The following is a 22,309-nucleotide window of genomic DNA, read 5'->3' on the forward strand; positions in this document are numbered from 1 at the left end:
TATGTGATTGCCAATTCAATAGAAAAACGGAACCGACTGATACATAATTAATTACTAGAAATGGGCAGAATTCTTTTTCCCAACTCAGGGATGAGGAATTGATGATGCTACATGTCGGTTGTGAAATTAAGAGCAATTCAGCTTAGCTTAAGTCTGTATTCTGACATATAACTGAACTAATGTCCACCTTGATCGGTCGAGTCAATTTGGAGACACCATTATGTTGTGAATTAGCGTAATGAACTTTCTTGAAGACCAAAATATTGAAGATTTTGAAAATCTTTTATACAAAATTGCTTGATTTGGATCTCTAATCCCTCCTCCAAATAACATGTGGTGAAGAGAATGAAACCACTATACAAAAAGTAGAACAGGAACGAACCACTCTTAAAAAAAACCTACAATCAGCCGAAAAAATTTAAATTTAAAGGAGGGCATCAATTGTCGAAAGGTAATTATCTCATGTCCATTTATGCCAGTGAAAGCTCACAGAAACAAAGGAAAGTGAGTGAAAGTTATGGCAACAATAAATTAATTTCTTATACATGAGCCAAATATGCGACCATGTAAAATTATTTATACGTATGAAAGCACTTAAAAAACAATTTCACTTTAGACCACTACAAGAAAATTCATAATTAAAATCCATGAACAATTTATTGTGTGAAATGTATAAGTAAGAAAATGTTTGATTCCACTATTTAATCTACCAATTTGCAGTAATTTGATAACTAATGAACCTTGACGTGTAATTTACAATTATAACAAACCTAAAGCCTAAGCCGTTCTAGCTGCTGCTTTTGCAAATCCTGGCCCTTCGTCCCCTGTGGTTCCATTACTTTCATCGCTTCGTTAGCTCTAATATTCTATTAGAGTCGTGATAAACTGACGTGCTAAAACATGACACTCCCTGATCTGACAGTGCATGCACCATAGATTTTTTTTTCTTCGAGATACACAAGGAAAAAATCTATGGTTCTATGCACTGTCACGTTAGAAAACGTACAAAGAGTGTCAGTTTATCATTCGTCATTCTATAATCATCTGACCATTACTTTAAATAATTATAATACATCTGCCTTTGCACATGGTGAAAGGGGATCATTACTTCAAATAATTATAATTATTTTAAAAAATTTAAATAGATAATTTATTTTTATGTCATAAGGCTGATCTCTGTAATTTAAATTATTAATTACTAAAGTGATTTTGTAGATAACATAATAAAAAGGATATTTCTATAATTTTTAAAAGACAAAAACTAATAAAGATAGTGGGATTTTAATTGTATTTGTTTTGATTTTGAATGAAAATGAGCTTAAAACAAGGTTAAATGTGAAAGTTGGGGCTGTTCTGGTCTTCCAAATTTTGGTATCAACAAATACCTATTTGGCCTTCTCTCGTTATAATAGTAAAGATTTTAGTATTTTAATCTATGTATATATTTTCGTGACTTTAATAATACTATTTTTGGTAGTGAACAAAAATTATCTTGAATCCAACTGGTAAATTGACCAGCATGGTGTTAGGAAAAAAATCCAACTGCAACATATCCAAAAGATAAAACTCCCATCAAGTATTAACTCTAAATCTCGGGAGTAAAAAATATGGTGGTTGCAATCCCCAATCAAACGCATGAGAAAAATGATATATGGATAATAAGTAGCAAAGGTTGTGTCAAAAATTTCGAAATGAATAAATGTGTCAACATCTCTAAAAATGATACAAGGAAGATGCCATTTACTATGACTAAATACTAATCAAAATGAAATCCAATAAATATGCAACAAAAGAAAATAAAGATACGTAATTTCAACTATATTTCTCCTACATTAGCCAAAATTGTCATCAACATAACTTTAAGAGTGCATTTGTAGGATTCCCGAGAATTATCAGGTGGAGAAGTAAGCATCACTATGCCTACTTATTGGACATTCAAGTTAAGTTTTGGAGTTTTATAAGTACATGTATGCTCACTAGTTGTATGATATAAGCATCACATACCACTTTTAAAATTAAAAATACTTCTTTTGGGAAAATCACATTGACATGATATTATTGAGATCCAAGGCATGGTTACAAGAACCTTTGAAAAAAAGAAACTTTTTTTTATAAACAAAATTAGAAAAGAAGATAATATATATATAGGCATGACTCCTCTTTCTATGTATGATATTCTTTTATGAAGAACATAAGAGAAGATAGAATAGTGAAGACAGCGTGGGTGGTAGTACCATATTCTTATGCCCTTGTGTAGGAGGAAAGCTTAATTAGTAGGAGTGGGGTGGTTGGCAGTCGAGGCTTTGCTTGGATGCCAAGCTACGTAGGTCTTGGGACAGCTTCATTCGTGTATAAAGAGAGAATTTTTCCATGCGTTTAGACTTTTAGAGTTTAGACAGGTTGGTTGGTGCATGGTCTTGTGTTTATTTGAAATTTAGAACCACCAATGCCCAAATCCTCTTTCAATTTTTCTATTTTTTCATGAATTTTAAATGGTATTTGACGTTCCGACCATGTCAAATATTATCATATTGGTTAAGATCAGACCATGGTACAAATCTATTGGACTGATGTAAGTTTATTAAAAAACTGAAAAATTATGTATACATTTTTCCTAAAATACTTTTAGTTATATTCATAATTCGATAATACATAAATAAATAAATAAAAATCAGTCATTGGTTGCCCCCCGCTCTATTACAAAATCTGATTGAACCTGGTTGGACCACCGGTTGAGTCCAATTTTTTAAAACATTGTTCGAAATAATGCAAATGATAGAATAAATGAAGTTGAAATTAAGCTGGGTTAAGTATAAAAATGAAGAACTATCGAAAATTGAGAAGTACTTTTGAGGCATGTGCGTCGTAGAGTTTACTCAAAAATATGAACTAAGTGAAAAAAATTTCTCTAAAAATTATCTTTCTAATTCATGTGAAAAGTTTTAAAATAAATAAATGAAGCAATTAGATTACTCCACTTTGCATCATCAATCCAATTGAATTCATCTAAAATATATGTGCACATGTACAAACAAACATCAGAATTACCAATAAATTTGTCTCGTTGAATTATTATAGATGGTTCTCAATAAAAGAATCAAATTCTCTTGATACCCTTGTCATTTGAGCATAATTCAAATAGATAAGAATCAAAATCCTTAAATCTTAAAATGATAGTTGGCTTGATTTATGTCAAATTATCCAAACTTTTTATTTTTTTCTTATTTTTTTTAATATTAAAAATCCATGATCATATGGTTTGGTCCATATAAATCAAAGAGATGAGCATATGGTACTTCCTTAAAATAGAGAATAATACCCAGACACTTTTTTCATTTGTCAGTTAGTCGATCATGAAACCGTGCACTTGTTACTGCATCAAGGAATTGAGGTATGGGCTCTAGTCCTAATTCTAGTCCCAGATTAATTGTCAATTCATTTCTAGGAATTTGATCTCCACAAGTATAAAAAAAAAAAAGAAGAGCCACTCGTGCAATGTATTCTCTTTCTTTCAATGAGATATAAAATGTATTCTCCTATTATAGCTAGGGTTTGTTTGGAAGATAGTGTTGGAAAGGGCTTGGAGACTCAATTCCAATTTCCCTATTTGGGTAGCAAGTTTGTACAAGTTGAAATTCTGGTAGGGTCTACCCTTGTAGTGATGGATTCTGTTTTAGATACTACGTGATGACTCCATCTCTTACACCCTTGAAAAAACTCAAACCAATCAATTATAATTCACTGCTTAAGAATAATTTTGGTCCGCCCAGTAGATCAGTAGGCCCAAATTTATTTTATTTTATTATATATATAATATATATAAGAAGCCCAAGTCAGGATATACTTAGGGCCTGTTTGTTATGGTTTTTCAGTGGCTTTTTGGGCTTTGAGCCGAAAAAAACCAAAAAAGTACATTTGTTGGTAATGGCTTCTGCTACGACATCTTTTGCAGGAAACCCAAAACTGTGTTTTTGAGAAGCCTTGCTGGGGCTGATTTGGTGCGTAGGCCACTAATAGAAAAAGCTAACATCGAAAAACGTATGGGGGTGAAATGATGATTTTACCCCTCATTCTTCCTAACTCATCGATTAAACAACAAAATCAATTCAACCTCTATACTACTATTTTGTCAGCTTATGTAACAAACAAAATTCTCTTGGAAGCAACTTCCCAGACTTTGGGCTTCTGCTGCTCCTAGACATAAAATCCTGAAGCAGAAGCTGGAACATGTAACAAACAGACCCTTAGTAATTTTGATTGCAAATGCAATCAAAGAACCAAGTAGACACCCCAATCCATCATGAAGCTTGACCTTTTGGGTTCCAGTGTCATTTTCAGGCGGGACCTGAGCTTTTGGGGGAATTTGAATTGGATTCTAGAATCTAATTCTCATCCACATGAAATCCAATGGTCGGGATTTATCCCCAGAATAAGTATTTCCATTGTAATAAATCCTGAAAGTTGGATATCATGTTTATACTGTATGTGTTTTTGCATGATTCATTCAATCCAGGTCCATATATATTGTGTATGTTTATATAATTCAAATATTAAAGAACCCCAATGACTGCATAAGTATTTTTGTTCTGAGTAGTTTGGACTTTGGATTACTCTTGGAGAAATCTTCCAAGTTCCAACAAATGCTTGTGGTGTCTTTGATTCTTACAAGGTCAAAACCCCCATTATAACATCCTCAGTGATAATATCATGTTCATCAGAATATATATATATATATATATATATATATATATATATATATATATATGGGTCAGGTTCAAGGGCCATGTGAGAAAACATGTAAGAAAACTTTCGTTTTTCAAAATAAGGGTTAGAGGTTTTGGATTGAGCTGATTTTTTGCAAGGATGGTCACTATGATGAGAAGATCATCCTCACAAAAAATCAGCTCAATCAGAAACCTCTAAATCCATCAAAAGTGATTTACAAATTAGTGATAAAAATTGAAAAAAAATCGACGGTCCACATTCTAAATCACTTTTAATGGGGTTAGAAGTTTCAGATTGGGCTGATTTTTTTTTTTGGATGATCTTCCCATCATAGAGATCATCCTCACAAAAAATCAGCTCAATCTAAAATTTCTAACCCATATTTTAAAATTTTATTTACCACCGAAAGTTTTCTTACATGTTTTCTCACATGGCCCTTGAACCTGACCCTATATATATATATATATATATATATATATATTAAAAAACTACTACACAACATAACAAAATCTATTTATTCTGGTAATGGGAAAATCACACTAAATTTCTTTCTAGTAATCAAAAGTGTCATCCCCACCGCAGACTCATTAATTGCTAGAATTCTTGGAACACAATTTTTTTTTTCCAATGGGGCTATTTATTATGAATTACTGTTATATATAGAATTTCCAATCATAAAATGAAATATTTAGTATTCTGCAATCAAATATACCAGATATAATTCTAATGCTGAAATGGCAAAGTGTCGGATCCATGTAACATCACTACTTGGAATGAAACATGGGTTTCTAAAAATCTAGTACAGGGGATGGTTGAATATTGAAATAGGTAGCAGATGCAAGATAAACACATGCTAAAGCTACATATATTTTAAACCAAATAGATGAGAAAAATGTGAGGAAAGTAAATATGCTGGTTAAGCCTATTACCATTGCCAAATCTACAAGGCACTTCGATGTAGAGAGATCTCCTTCTATTCCTTGATTAGGAAACTGCCCTCGAGCGCTAAAATCGGAGAGCAAACTGTCCTTGAGCTGGAATGTGTCCATCAACCAAGCGGAAGCCTCATCTTCAGACGTTGGTATTTCATTGAGGGGAATACGTCGAATGTGAATGTGAACTTCAGAAGGATCTACACCAAATACATTGTCCATGAACGAAGGACAATTATATTTGTAGCCGATAGTTATGTCATACACTGCAGTATATTGGCAAAAAGAGGCATTGTCAAGAAATAAGTTCGACAGTAAAGACAGGTAATCGAAAATAAATGAATACAAGAGAAAGCGGCCACATAATTAACAAAATAAAAAGTGGAAGATAAAAGGTTCCACATTATTAACAAAGAGGTCAAGCTTAGGACATCATCGCCATCTTTGTCATTTTGTTGTTATTTCAATTTTCTACAATCAAAACTAACTTCAAAATCATTAATTGTATGGGAAATACAATTCGACTACTAAATTGGACGGTTGGGATCATATTGGAATATTTAGGATCATACCAAACAACATGAAGCTTAATTGGTGACCACTTTGATTTCATAGGCTGAGAATTGGTATCAATGAAACCCAAGATAATGTGATACATTGTTTGACAAAGAAGAAAAAAACAACCTGCATCCAATGAGCTCCTCAGAGCTTGCAAACATGCATAAAAACCTCTTGTTTTCGGAAGAAGCACGTTTTTTAGGATAGGCAACCCATGTTCAGCCGCATACTTTTGACTTCGTATGCATTTTGTTTCACTGCAAATAAAAGCAAACATAAACTTAGTTACTGCTAAATGATTATGAAAATGTGAAACAAAGGAAATAATGAAAGAATTACGTAAAATCGGTGCCTTCCGGGAAAACAGCAAGCCACAGAGGATCTTTGGGATCAGTAAAAGTAGAAAGCATTTGGCGCATGGTTGATTCATCAACTTCCCATTTCCTCTCCACTGAAATGAACTCCAAAATGTGAAATCCCCAACCAAAGATAGGTAATTTCATCAGACTACTCTTAAGAATATACTTAATATATCCAAGACATCCTTTTCGCAACGCAAGGTCCCATAAGTACATCCAATCAACCTCTGTTTTATGGTTCGCGAGAAGCAAAACGCGTTCCCTTGCAACAACTGTCTCTCCAGCAAAAATTACTTTAGTTTTGTTTATCTTCTCAAAGAGAAAAGGCCACAGAGCGAGCCAAGTACCAAAAAGGAAGGATGTCACTTTCCTACTATAGTGTACACTGAAAAGCCGTAACATAACAGCAGTCACAGGGCCACAGTACACTAACATCATAAACGCCGTTGAAAGTAATACTAATAAACATAAGAGACCCCTTAACACCCTGAGAAGAGTTAAAGGGCGGTGACTTGGACCATTATTTGAACGGAAATGACTGGAATTTTCCATCTGCTTCGGGTAGTTGTTCGATACCTTTCCTTCAATAGCAGCTGCACCGTTCATGATGATCGATAATTCTGCCTCAGATTCACTAGAAATGTTAACAATAGGAAAAGCAGGCTCCACGTGCTAGTTACTTCACTCTTCTGTTGAATATATACACGTATATTTAGCCAAAAATTCCAAATAAATGGGAAAATCCTTAAAAAAAAAAAAAAAAAAAAAAAAAGCTGTACAAATAATTCAAGGTCCTCAAGAGTGAGGGCATCAAAGTTTGTATTGGTGAGCCCCAGTTTAGGACTTGAATAATGGGAAAGCATAGAGATCTCAGATTGTTACAGAAAAAAATAAAACATAAAAAATACACTTAGAAAAGCACCATTCATGACAAAACTTGGCAAACATAACAGCATAAAAAGAGCAATGGAGAGATTTATAAATGCCATTCTTCATCTGAAAAATCGATTGAATAAGTATTAACCATCATATCACCTGAGATACGATAACTATTAGTGCATTCAAACAGTAGGGAACCAAAAATATGACTAAGCCAGTACACAATTAACTGTTGGCAGAACCACAATGAAATTCCCTTGTTTGGAGAAACTGTAATAGAATGCATCCATCTTAAAAAATCATCAATGTGAAGCATAATTGAGTAAAATTACTTGTGTAAATGTCAAGCAGAGAGATAATGGTCTAGCACCACCAACAAACCCAACATGCCCACATATTTGTACAGCTCATTTCATATGTCAAGATACATACAGTTAAATAATTTGGTCAAGTATAAGAATAAAATATAGCAAGACAGTATATTTGATAGATTAAGATTTGTCTGAATATGAACCCAAGTTGTGAGTGTGATGCAATTCCCCTATTTATTATAGCAGGTTGAGCAGAGCTCGCACATGACGGTCTCTGCTTTCGTCTCTTTATTTTATGAAGCTCTTCCCAGTCCAAAGTCAAGCTATCAAGTTGAGGGCATCAAGCTTTGACATGTGAAAATGACAAGGATTTTAGATGCGGCCCAATAAGAAAATAGAGTGCTCTTGCAACATAACAAGTTACTACTGCTCAGGGTGCTTCAGTAGATCATAAACATCTCCTCATCTAATTAACCAAAATACTGCTTTCGTTCGTTCAAATGGTTTTGATAGAATGGTCAAGTCTCAACCCTCCCCCCACAAAAAAAAAAAAAAAAAAAAAAAGCCAAATGGAAAGTATCTTATGATAATTCCAAAATTTTATAACTGAAAACCTTGTCATAATTGGAAGAGACTTATATATGAAGGCCTTCACAATACATAAAGTTGTGGCATTCTAATATTTTATAGATTTCATTTTTTTGTATAGTAGGAATGTTTTTCCCTATTTTGTAATTTTTCTAATCATTAATTCCCATTAATACTTACTAAAACAAAATTAAGCAAGAAATAACAAGTACATCTGAGATGAGAATGAGCCTATCCATGAGAACCCAGAAGGAGAAGGAACATTGTAGTCCAGGTTGAGGACTATAAGAGGACAGGGGAATACAAAAGTAGAAAGGAAAAAAAAAAAATATGATTCCTGCTTCAAGGAAATTGTACTTTTTTTATAAAAAAATTTCCACTAGCACCATTACAGGTCCCACTTTTACAATCGTGTTTCCTCTGCACAATCAACCAAGGGCATGCATTTGAAGGTAGGAAGCGAATGGTTGGCTTATGTTTGTTGGAAAGGAAATTGTTCATTTCGCAAGTATCCAAAAACCTTGAATTCAAGTATGTCAAGTTTAAAGTACTTGATAACAACTCATAAGGACGAATGAAGTTATGCCTATCTACTACACCATGCAGGGGAAGCATCACAAAGGGATATTCATGGAGAATTATCTCCAAGTTGTCTGGAACAGGAATTGAAATCATTTACTTCAAAATATCTGATTATGTTGCTTCACTTCTAACTTAAGTAAGAAAGAAAGAACAAAGACCAATTCATTACCCCTTGGGACCACACAACTAAAGCTATGGTAACCTCAGTATAAATTGACTTCCTTTGAATCGAATAGTTAAATTCAACAAGATAATCCTAACACAAATACCATATGTAACCCAAAACAAAAGACTAGAGGATAAGATATTTGTGTATTTCTTTACAAATGAAATTATCTGCGCACAGCCTAAGAAGTGTCTCTCACACTACATCGCCGGTCCCTAGCCCAGATAAAGACTTCACTCCCTCTAGACATGAATCTTGATCCTTCATTTTGTGCAGAAGTAGTGAGCGCACCAAGCGACTATCCATCAACTTCTTCATGAGATCAAGATCAGCTATTAACTCAACCAATTGCATATTCCTTCTTCAAAGAACCATACAATTGCGGGAGGGTGTTAGAGAATAAGATGCATTGTATTATGGTACATCACAAAAGAAGGTTTTGATGGAGAGTAATATATTTAGTGGTATCAATTAGGATTTTATATTTTAGGACCTATAGATAATTAATATCTTTATATTAGGACATTTTTTGGGGCGAATTACCATTTCATGAGCCGAATATGACTAAATTTCCATTCAAGCTAACTGTTCATTTTAGTTCCCAAAACATGAACGTGCGAGATCGCAGGTTTAAAGTGACAATCTCACTAATTTTTTTATTTTTTTTCCTTAAAAGTGACTATCTCGTTGGTTTATATAGTATTGATCTCGCTACTTTTAGCAAACCTGTGAGATAGTCGTTTGATACTTGTGAAATTGTCACTTTAAAACCTCTGAGATTGCCCTCATTCACATTTGGAAATTAAAATGAGCAGTGAGTCAGAATCGTAATTTCATCAAAAGGTGATCACGTTTTGGTAAATTTCTCCGCTTTCTATATCTTGGTTGATGTAATAGTTATAGATACCCTATTAGGGTTCATGTAATGATCATCCAAGAATTCAATAAAATTATTTTCTACAGAATTTAATAGAATTCTAAGAGGCCCAGTTGTAGATATGTGCTCTAAGAGGCCCGGTCACCTAAGTTCAACAGAAAAAAAAAAAAAAAAAAGAGGACATGGGTTTAGACAGAATTTAATAGAGGAACAAAATTCACCAATCCCAAGTCTTTCGGGCTAGACTTTGACGATCGTCGTCGTCGTCGCCATCGACCTAGCTACATATCATTAACTACCAAAATTAAAATAACGAGAAGAAGAATATTACTACAACTTAAAAACCTATACTCATGTTTGCATGTTAATTACCAGCTTAAACCATTTACACGTCTTATACATATATCATAAACATTAAACAATCCATAAGTAGAACGAAATCCCATTTGATTTAGGGTCACTAATGATTACAATAATAACAAAAAAACCTAAAAACCATGTAAAACAATCCAATCTAAATTAAGTAGACTTGGTAAATATTATAATGAGTAAACAATATCTCCACTGTAATATCCACAAAAGTATCGAAGAACTTACTCGAGAATGAATGATATCTGGACTGATGGCGAAAATTAAAGAGGAGAGGAGAATTAAAGTTCACGTTGAAGGAGAAATTTACGCATTCCATTTCCAATCCATGGTTCTTCTTCTTCTCATTAAGGTTTGATCTTCTCTATAAGGAAGATAGAACGTGATTGATGAAGTCCAAGCGAGGAGATTTTAAAGAAAGAAATTTTCTTAATAACTCTTCCCTTATGAAACCGCCCATGATGTAAAAGACGGAACCCTCCAGATTGTGATATTTGTAGTCTCTGATTTGATGGCTGACATATCGGCGATTGTGTTGCGTTGCAACTTGTAAGACACACGACACGAGTGTATATGGTAATCCATTTGAGTTGAACAACCCTTAGTAAGATTTGAAAATTTACTAAGTTAGTAAGAAAGGTGTTTCTCTATGTCAAACACGCCCCCTATTACGAAGTGGAAGAGTAACTGAGATTGGTGAATTACAAAACTGCGACAGTGTTTTTGGCTAATTCCATATCATAGATGTGGCCCAAGAACTGATTTTAGGCCCATGAAGTACAATGCGCAAAATCGTAGGTTAAGAATCACCAATCAAAGATGATTTTTCTTGTGTAAGTAGATGTAATAATGGGTGAGCGGTGAGCCAAACATTCACAGGATCAGTAAATGGAGGTATGTGCCACTTAGGTAGGTAACCTAAACGTGTCCAACACTCGTTAATGTAAACTCATGCAATATTGTGATGTAAGCTTGAAGGGCATAATGGTCTTTTGGACTTCTGTAGCCTCAGCCCACGGTTGACGTGTCGATCAAACTGACGGTTAGGATAAGTGGAATAACAGAGGTTTCCTAGAGATCAGGACACTTCTGCCTACGAATACATCAGTGATTTTTTTGCCGACAATGCTCTCAAACTCATTCAGTGCGTGCCACGTCAAAAATAGCAAGGGTAATTTTGTAACTAACAAGGCTAGTATTGTAAATTATGGATGCCATTCAATCTGTGTCGAGTTGTTGGCGCGTCTAGCCTCACTACCTTCCTTTTAAGGAACCACGAAACAACTTTAGATATCAATAGCTAACGTGAAGTCAACCCTACGTTAGCTAGTAGCCAAACTAAAGGAATTGGACTTGATTTAAGGCCCATCAAGCACGTAGAGCTACAAGTTGTGCGGCCTGTCCCAAACTCAACCTGGGCTCAACTTGATAGCCGAGTTGTGTAGTTAACATGAGTCGAACCTGGGTTAGAATAACTCAACCCAACCTTGATTCGGGATGAGTTCAGGACTTCAGGTTGATGGTTCGGGCAACCCAGCTATATCCGAACCTATGACTATATAATAATATATAAATATTTTATATTAATTATATAATTTTAATATTTTAAAAGATTTTTTTAATTATTTTTTTTTTTAAGATATAAAATTTTATTTGTTAATTAAATAAAATTAGGCTTATTCAACCACCTCAACCCACTGAAAACTAATTAACTTGGATTAATCCGAGTTCAACCCGGTTTAGAAGCTCAAACTCAGGTTGAGCTTGGGTCAACCCTCCAACCCGCCCAGGTCACAGCCCTAGATCTGGATCGGATTTTGTTTCAGTTTTGTGTATTGAAATTTTATTTTATTTTATTTTTTTCCCTATATAAAGGAGTGCTTTTTTGTTTTCTAGAGTGGTGTGTATTTATAATATAATGGAGTGGAAATATAACATCCCAAATTTTACTGTGTTGAGTGAAATTTAGAAAGTAAATACTAAGATTATTTAGAAAATAAATATGATTTCTTAACAAATATATATATCAACTAATTAAATGAGATCTTGTCGTGGACAGGCCAAAACATTTAATGTTTTGGGGCCAATTTTTATTCCAATCTCTACCAAAAACAGAATACTCCACAAATCATTATAAAATGGAATGGAACTTTAAATAATAGTTAAGGGTAAACCGTATTTTCATTCAATATGTTAGTGGGTGGAGGCATGATGAGCTCATGACGACCTGATCTAGACCTTGGAAGGGCTTAACAACTCTGCACCAAACCCACCAATTTGAAATTCTTGGACCAAATGGAAAGCGAATAGACCATGTTCATGTGAATTTCGGTCCAACGTGAAGTCAATAGAAACTTTAGCAACAAAGTGAGATTCTTCTCAGTAGAATTGCATATCTCTGCTCATTTCCTTTTTTTCTGAATAATTTTTCAAAAAGACCTCTTTGTTTCTCAATTTTTCCAACCAATATAATAATAAGGGTTATAAACACATGGTTTAAATTAAAAACTTCGTGTAAGCTCTTTTGTATGTGGTAACATCTGTCGAAATTCTGACCATGATATCACAATTTATTTAATCGCTATACAATGTGCTATTGGGAGTTTGTCGTAGTCGTTTTGAGTTTTGGAAGCTGAAATTGTAAAAAATAAATGAATTTATCGTGCAATTATCAACATCAAATAAATAATCCAAACATGTGTACCTTAATTAAACCTCTTATATTTCTCAATTATATTCAGTATAGGATTCTTTTAGGATCGGTCATAATTAAATGTAAACCAACAATTATTTTTAGCAAAACAAATACTAAAACATGGAGAGAGTGTAGATCACACTAAGAAAAGAAAGATGATTTAATTAAGGTTGTAAGGAAAATGAAAATGCTAGAATGACACAGGGTATTTACTGCAATTCTCACAAGTCTGGCATGGGATGTGCACATAATCATAGATGTGTTTCCTCTCGTGTTAGTATTACGAGAATCACAGTAAATCCCCAGCACGACTCTGGTTGTAATGATATTTTCGCCAAGGGTTTACTTTTCAAACCTCTTGCTTATATTTTTCACCCTAGCCTCTTTTAATCTATTATATTAATTTAAAGTCTCTTAAAAGCATTCAAAGTCTATTGTATTACTTTATATGTCATTAAAGTCTTTTATTTGCTTATTTCTCATAGGTCGTTTATAGCTTTATGCCTACACATTCTAAATCATTTATGTATATACGCAATTCTATATTCTTTTTCTCAAGATTCATGCAAGTAAAAAATACTGAAGGATTTGTTATAATTCCTCTGTTCAAAAGGAATCATCTGGAAATTAAATTGTTTTAGATGCATTTAGACAGAAAAACATACCACCCCACCATCTAGAAGTGCTAGGTTGCAGATTCTTGGGCCCTATTAGTTAATAATTTTTTTTTCCCACTTTAGCATCAAAAGTTAGTATAATTGAACCCTAATTTTTATTACCCATGGCTATGGTCCACAATGAAAATACAGAATCAGACATAGAGAAAATATCAATCAATAGGTAGGTCGGTCCATGGTTCATGCATCAATGAGTTTGAAAGAGCAGGGTTTGTGCCCGGTATCTTTTTCAAAGAGGAATGTGGAAAGGAGATGACCAGTACTCCTGTCACTGTTAAACCAGTTCAGATTAATTATCTCAACCCAATTGCAAGTCATCCCAAAGATCGAGTCAAATCTGAATTTAAGTTGTTATCTTTGATGGATTTGTAAGAGAGACTAATGTAGAATGACTAAATGCTTTTGTCTTCAACCTCTATTAAAAAAGACTAATGATAAAATGTACATGTATGCAATTGACATGTCAAGTGCATAGAACCGTAGATCTTTTCCCTTGTATATCCCGAAGAAAAGATTTATGATTCTATGCACTTGCCACATCAAATACATACAGACAACGTACATTTTAGCGCATCATTTTATCAAGATTTATTAAAAAAATTTGTCATCTTCAAACTACTAACTTTTAAGTTACATTCTTTTTAAAATAGTCTATCTGATGAATTCAATGTCTTGCAAAAAGAAGTCCTCGATTTTTTTTCCCTCAGGATACACAACTGCATATACCCATAAACATGTGCAGTTGTGTATCTCAAGGGAAAAATTCTACAATTCTTGCATTTGTCACGTCAATGAGTTGAGTTATTCCGTCGAGTTGAATAAGAAAATCAGCGCTCTTTTTTTTTATATCCAAAATTTCATCTTTTTTTTTTTTTTCCAAAAATCATATCTTGCCTTTGAGATTCAAATGTTAGAGGAGATAGTCTTAGGATTGAATATGAGTTTACTCTGAAAATTCATCATCTTCAAATAGTTAATCTTTGTAAAAATTCATTTTTAACATATTTAATCACTTCACCAATTCATCATTTTCAATGTCTTGCAGATATCCTTTATCACAATAATCATTGAAAATCTCTTGTATGATAAAAGAGATGGTCATTCTAGGTGCCAACTAGCTTAGCTCATAAAGTCTTCAAAAAATTATACCATAGATTTGGGTTCGATTCCCTTCAACACCAAGTTACCTAACTCATTAAAAATAGGCTAACCGATTGGAAAACAGAAGAGATAATCGTTTGAAAATGAAGACTTATTTTGAATAGAGTGATTTTTGCTCACAAAATCTCACATCACAATCCTCACAAACTCTCTAGCTTGTGCCACGTCAAGCCTAACAAGGGTAATTTGTAAATTCCGGATGTCAGTCAGTAGACACAAGCTCATGTGATTGGTGGTTCCCGGATTTTATGAGCAATTTTTTTTTTTTTTTTCTTTCATTTGGACTATTTGAAATGTAGATATTTAGTTTAACAACGTTTACTAAGTAGGGGGCTTCTAGAAGGAAAACCCTATCTTAGGTTCCATTAAGTAATTTTTGGTACACAGAGATCAATTTGAAGAAACCCCAAAAGGTAAAAATTCAATATACTATAACCTAATCATAATATGTATTAGATTTTCCTTGGATGGGGAAGATATCTTTTTTTCTTCCCCAAGAGCTATGTACACGAGTAAAAAAAAAAAAAAGGTTAAAGAGGAAAAAACAAACAACCCAGCTCATTAGAATCATCTTCAAAGATCCTTCTCTTTAATATTTTCCAAGAAATCTGTGTGTCTCAACTCTGGACTGGATGAATGAGTTGAAAAACTAGAAGAACAAGAAGATGAAGCATCTTCAACTAGTCCGACAACCTTTCTCTTCCTCAGATGCATCTTCACATAGAAATTCATGAACAATAGGAGAATTGCCCCATTCAGCACAGAATTGAACACCCATGCTCCAATTCCATTACACCCACCTTTCATAAAATGCAACATCAACACCCCTACATGGCACACAAAATTGCAACCCAACAACAATACTTGACAATTCACCTCGAACGGAAAACACGCTCCCCGTAACCCGATTCCCGTCCAAAATCTGTACCCATAAACCACCGAATAAACGAGCGTCGTCAACGATATAGCCACCACCTGAAACGATTGCGAAAATTCTAACCAAATGAATGACATACATATGAGAATGGATTGATTGAACAACCGGAAGAACGTCAGCTTCCGGTGTCGGAGAATTGTGAAGAATGTACGGAGTAGGTGGAGGAATCGAGAGAGGTAGAAAATGTAAGACCAGAAGAAGACTCGGCCTGTGGGCCTAGTCCCTAAGGGGAAACAAAGTAGCCATTGAAAAGGGGTCTTAGAGCGGCGCCAGAACCATCTGGTGTCACGGATTTCAGCTGTAGTGGAGAAGAGAATTCCAATGAAGATGATGATGGAGATTAAAGCCATGATGAGGCTATGGATGGCGGGGATTGGCCCGAGTGGGACAGGGCGGCGACGACCAAAGAGAGATAAAATGAGGTGGAGGAAGATAGATAGAGCGATGTAAGTAGCTATAGATGTGAAAAGAAATGACCAAGTTGATCCCCAAGATTGGGAGTGACTCCATCTGAATGTTACAATGGATGGGTGTTCTGATAACCAATATATCAAGCTCTGTGTCATGATCTCCAATTGAGGAAGAAAAAAGAAGAAGCAGGTTTGAGTGTTCTATATGTGAGAGAAGGAGAGGAAAGTTTCTAGCTTTTTTGGGTCCAAATTGGATGGCAGAATGATGGAAATAAAGGAGAGAGGGTTGAAGTTCAATTAAGAGGTGGTGATTGTGGTCATCAGTCCTGACTTGTGATAAAGACTCCATTGAAATGTATATATATAGACACATTTGATATGTTGTGTGATGTGAAATGCTTTGATTCGTCACATTGACAACGAGATTCTGGACGTTAAAATAATAAAATGACCTTATGATTCGAGTGAAGTTGTAGGCTAGTGGCTAATGACATGTGTACTCAAGATGGTTGCACGTTTTACACGTGACCTGAACTCCTGTACAATACTCTTTGTGGGTCCTCCTTAGAAAATCTGTGGAGCGAGCTCTCACGCGTTTTACTTGGGCTTTTATGGGAAAAATGGGTAATGGTAAGAGTATGGTTAAGCTCATGATTTTTAAATCCCCATATCACATGTTTAATTAGTATGACTCTAATATTTTCGTCTCTTAGTTGACACGAGAATATTTTTTTCTCAATAAAAAAAAGTATTAAAAAAAAAACACCAATGCTAAGTGACATTGGATTGATTGTGATTCTCACATTTTTTTTACATGGAGGTGCATACATAATAATAGATGTTTTTTTACTCGTATCTCAAATAAACACCACAATGTGAAAAAAGTCTAAATTTGACAGTCTTGAACAATCAAATTTCATAAAATTTGACAGAGTAAAAGATCAAATTGGCGTCGAATTTTTCATTGTCATTTTTTTTTTCAATGGGACGAAACTATCAAATTAATAAAGGATGGGAAAAATTCGATAGCTCTAAGTCATCAAATCTGGGAACATCAAGAATTTCGACAGTCCTAAATCGTCAATTTTCAGTTTCTAAAATTCGTGGGCCTTGGCCTCTCAAATTTTTCTGTTGAATTTTCACGTAGTGCACATCTACTGTTATGTGCGCACCCCACGTCAGAAATATGAGTATCGGAGTAAATCCCAATGTCATCCTAGCACAACTCAAAAATAAATTATGGATCTGAATCATGAGGTTATATGGCTTCTCACCTTACCAATAATATAGAAAACTCACTTGACAAATGTTTATATCAAATGACTTTAAAAATATGGCAAAATTATATCCAACTCACCAACTTATCAAGTAGGTTTTAGCTCATAAAAATTGTGATTTTCAAATTATATTCATTCTAGAAGGTAAAAGTTGTAACATACCTGGAATGAGAGGATGCCCAGATCCTTGGGAGAGCAATTGTTTAGTAGGATCTCGAAGAGGTGGTATCCAGACCAACCATGCAGCCCAGTCTTACTCGACTGAAAGGCAGGACTAGATTAGGTTTCTTCTTTGGTGACAAAATAAAGGAAACAAGATAGACTTGGCAAGTATGATATTTGAAGATCAAGGAAAATCACAAGATTCAGGGAATTAAGAAAGGAATGATTATATTTCGATTGGAATGTACTAATTTTTGGTGAGGATGATCTCTTTTACAAGTTGAAGAATTGTTGACCGTCCACTTTTTCTAACCATCATCCTCACAAAAAATCAATCATCAAATCCGAAACTTCTAACCCATGTAGGACAAAACACGTTGGCCATATGGTTGGCCCTTGAACATGACCCATATAAGATGGGAATTGTGGGATATTTTTTATGTTCACAATAAAAATAAATAAAAACCACTCATCATTCACATGGATAGGTAGGTGATGATATAAATGTTTGTAGAGCTAATTTATTAGTCAATCATCATGGGAACTTTATCCCAAAGATTTGGTGTCAAGTTAAATTTCTTAATTAATGGGAAAATCCTAATTTATTTATAAAATAGCCGATTAGGGGATTTGAGTAATAAAATTTGTGTATTTTTAACACACATAAAATGATGGTCTAATGTATCTATCTGAATATTGTTTTGTCTTTCATTGCTTTGGTGGACGGCATCTTTATTTTAATAAGAATCCAAAAGTGATTGTTGCAAAACAGACATTTAAAATATGTCGTGAACCTTGGTGCCATATTTTATTAGTATTTCCTCTCTTAAAATATTGACAAAATAAAGGCTGATTGTGAAAGATGGGAGAAGGTGTGGATTTTGTGTCATTAAAGTATGGGCTGTATGAAATGTATAAATTGCACATTTAATATGGTGCGTGTGATTTACCTAAAAAATATTGTTTTATTTATTTATTTTTGATCAATTGAAGTTAAAAAAAGTATTTTAGAAAAAATAAACAAAAATAATTAATTAATTAATATAAGGTACATAAACAGCCATAACAACTATACTTCATTGTTAATTACCTAATGGGAATCATCATGCTTTCAAGGATTTTAGAACAAATTTAATTTAACTTTTATGATAAGATTAATGTCTTTTTCAGTCTGCTGATATACTTACTGAGGATGAGCCAAATATTAATGGGTCAATCGGCCCAAGATAGTTACTCATTTCTAGCAAATAGATGCCTAAAGTTGGGTAACTAATGAAAACCTGGAGTACAAGATAGATGTTCATTTTTGAATAATGTTGAAGATTGGGTTTGCAACTTTCGCGGGTTGGAGGGTAAGCTCAAGCTCAACCCAAACTCAACTCGAGACTGAATTTTTAAAATAGAGATGAATTTGGGTTAGCCCAAGTTAGGTAATTTTGGATGAATTGGACATGTTGAACAAGTCTAATTTCATTTTGATTAACACTAAATTTTATTTTATATTTTAAAAAAGAAAAATAATATATAGGGTCCCGTTTAATGACTAACTTTTTGGCAAAACGTTTTTCAAAACATGAGTTAGAACTTTTGGAATGGGCTGATTTTTAGTGATGATGATCTCTATGGTGAGGAGATCATTATCACCAAAAATCAGCCCATTCCAAAACTTCTAACCCCATAAAAAATAGTTTACAAAAAGTGGATGGTCCACAATTTTTTAGCTTGTAAACATGGGTTAGAAGTTTTGAAATGGGCTGATTTTTGGTGAGGATGATCTCTATTTTTGATGAAGATGATCTCCTCACTGTAGAGATCATCCTCACCAAAAATCAGCCCATTCCAAAACTTCTAACTCATGGTTTGAAAAATGTTTTGCCAAAAAATTAGCCATTGAACGCTACCCATATATATATATATATATATATATATAATCACTAGTAAATAAATTTGCACACAATCTTCACATTAATAAATTTTTATATAATAATTTTTTTTCCTTAATTTTACAAATATATTTAAGAAGAGAAAATTAATAATTTTTTAAATAAATAAAAAAATGTGTATGTAAATTTATAACATCGGGTTGGGGTTAAATTGGATTGCGTGGAACCTTAACCCGAGCGCAACCCAAATTCAATTTAGGTTGAGATTTCCTAACCTAGATTCAACTCATTTTCCATATAATTTAACCCAGGCTCACCCATCAATCGGGTTGATCCTGGGTTGAGTTTGGGTTAGCCCACCCAAGTTACTATTCTAGTTGAAATGACATCAGGCTGAAACCTCATATCACACTTCTTGACATGAAAGTGAATAGGAATTATATATGCTTTTTCACTCAAGATCAGTTTGAGGTCACTCGACTCTTCATTTTTATAAGAATTATATTGCATTAACCTCATTTCTCACTTTGTTGACATGGGGTTGGGAACCACCCATAGGTGCTTTTCATATATGCGAGTGAAAAGCATCTATCGTTAGTCAAAAATGTGTGAAATGAGGTCACTGCAACATGACTCTTTTTAATAAAAACTAATGATAACATGACTATTAAACATTAGTGGTCTGTTCTCAATTGACTTAAAAAGTGCGAAGATCTGTAGATTTTTTTTCCTTGTGTATGTCAAAGAGAAAGATCTACGGTTCAATGCAATTGCCATGTCAACCGAGTACGTTTTTTTAAGTCAGGTTAGCCGACTCCTCCATGTGTAATGTTTTTGACTACTCCAAAGCAGGACCGAAGACTTGGACCATATGGTGTAACCTGGCTATCCACACGTCTTTGTTGACCAGTCTGATAAAATCTGCTATGTTCCCCTCTCATTGATATTATTATATTCATTCTTTTCGTGGATCATAATTTTTTTAATTAATTATTTTTCTGATTGATTTTATTAGTCCAATGAAGGAACGAGTAAAGACTAAATTTTTTAGAATTATGCTGAAATGACCTTAAGATTGGAATTCACATCGCACACCCGACACGAAAGTATATGGAAATTATAGATGTTTTCTCCGAGATACAAGTGAAAAAACATCTATGATTCCTATTCACTTTTACGTCAAAATGTATGATATGAGGTCCAGTCTTGAGGTCACTCCAGGACGACTCTAAATTTTAATAGAAAATTCAATGAGTTGTGCTAGAGTGACCTCAAACTAGAATCTTACATCGCACTTCTTGACATGAATAAATACTTTTTCACTCGTATCTCGATGAAAAGTATCTATGGTTCTCATATAGTTTCACGTCAAGAAGTGTGATATAAGATTCCAACCTAAGGTCATTTCAACATTATTTGAATTCAATATATTCCTCAACAAAGATATTGGACATTGGGACTTTGCATTAGGTTTCATGTGATTATTTAATGAAATTTGTTATGTTTGATCAAAAGAAGGCCCAAAGATACAAAATTCCCGACTTTCTTCTTTATTACAATAAGTTAGACCAATTATATCATTGCTTTATTGGACTAAGTTATTATGATTTGCAGCCACAAGACGTACACGAAGGGCAGTTTTGTAATGTGAGAATGCTATCTCTTAATTTTTGGAAATCTTCAATCCTTTCCTGCACCAAACTACTTCCTTTCTCAACAAAAATACATTTATTATGTGTCGCACCTTTACAAATTTTGTTGGGTTAGATTGGAGTACCCCCAACAATTTGTTTAGATCCACTCATGATTTTATAAAATCGTTCGAGACCAAGATGATATGAATGAGTCATCTCTATTACTATTTTTATTGTTTGTCAATGAGACAAAATGTCAAAACCAAGATTTGCTTTATTCTTCTTTTTGGTTTATGAACCTAAAAAAAAAAACTTACAAATCGTCGGATGACTAAAGGTATCATTCGTGAATGAGACACAGTCGAGATGTCACTTGAACTTCCCCATGAGAAATACCTATTCCATATAGTAAAAACTGGCATATCTAAGAGCATATGAAGTGTAAATTAAGACTCTAATCTAAGTCTAACATCCTAATCTTGAAAATTCATTTCAAACTCAAAACAAGAGTCCCAGGGAGAGAGAAAGATTTACATGTGAGGTGATTCTAACATCTCGACGTAGAGAAATAAACGATGGGTCCGCCTACAAAAATTAACTAGTCATCTAACCCATTACCTTTAAAAGAGAGAACTAACAACGCATTAAATTATAATTCTCTCAAACCAAATGTAATAATTTATCGAAATAAAAAGAAATCCAATTCAGATGTCGAAGTGTGATTTTAGGCACACCACCAAATTCTAAAATTTACCAATGAAAAAAACCTCGAACCTCATACCAATATTTTGAGTTATTGTCTCTGTTAACTTTTGATTTTAAATTCGAGAGTTCGATAATGATTCATTTTCAACACCTTCCATCAAGTTGTAAAAGGATAATTTTTTAAATATTTTTTTTTCTGTTAAATCGATTTTTTTCTTCATAAAATCTAAAAGGCTGCGGTGTTGGATTGCTAATTTGATAATCCATGTGGACCCAACACTCTTTAGTAAGATTTCAAATCTTACTAATTTAGTCATGCTAGCCTTATTCATAAAAAATAAGGTTTCTTCTTTAACAAACTTTATGAAATATTGAAAATTTTGTTATAAATTGCAAAAGATAGGTCTTCCCAATAAATCTCT

General features: G+C 33.7%; 1 protein-coding gene and 1 pseudogene across 1 annotated transcript; both read right to left on the reverse strand.

The window, feature by feature from the left end:
• Window positions 1–5,336: 5,336 nt before the first annotated feature.
• Window positions 5,337–10,901, reverse strand: LOC147408982 (putative 1-acyl-sn-glycerol-3-phosphate acyltransferase 5). Its single transcript, XM_086424417.1, has 4 exons — window positions 10,575–10,901; window positions 6,555–7,194; window positions 6,342–6,472; window positions 5,337–5,923 (listed from the first exon to the last, which is right to left on the reverse strand). The coding sequence occupies exons 1-4, from the start codon at window positions 10,663–10,665 to the stop codon at window positions 5,514–5,516; spliced, it is 1,272 nt and encodes a 423-aa protein (XP_086280543.1). The 5' UTR covers window positions 10,666–10,901; the 3' UTR covers window positions 5,337–5,513.
• Window positions 10,902–15,195: 4,294 nt separating this feature from the next.
• Window positions 15,196–16,576, reverse strand: LOC147408983 (fatty acid elongase 3-like pseudogene; annotated as a pseudogene).
• Between the last annotated feature and the right edge of the window lie 5,733 nt (window positions 16,577–22,309).

The sequence above is a fragment of the Akebia trifoliata genome, chromosome 2 (genome assembly GCF_017979445.1).
Source record: "Akebia trifoliata isolate Shusen 1 chromosome 2, ASM1797944v1, whole genome shotgun sequence".
NCBI classification, from domain to species: Eukaryota; Viridiplantae; Streptophyta; class Magnoliopsida; order Ranunculales; family Lardizabalaceae; genus Akebia; species Akebia trifoliata.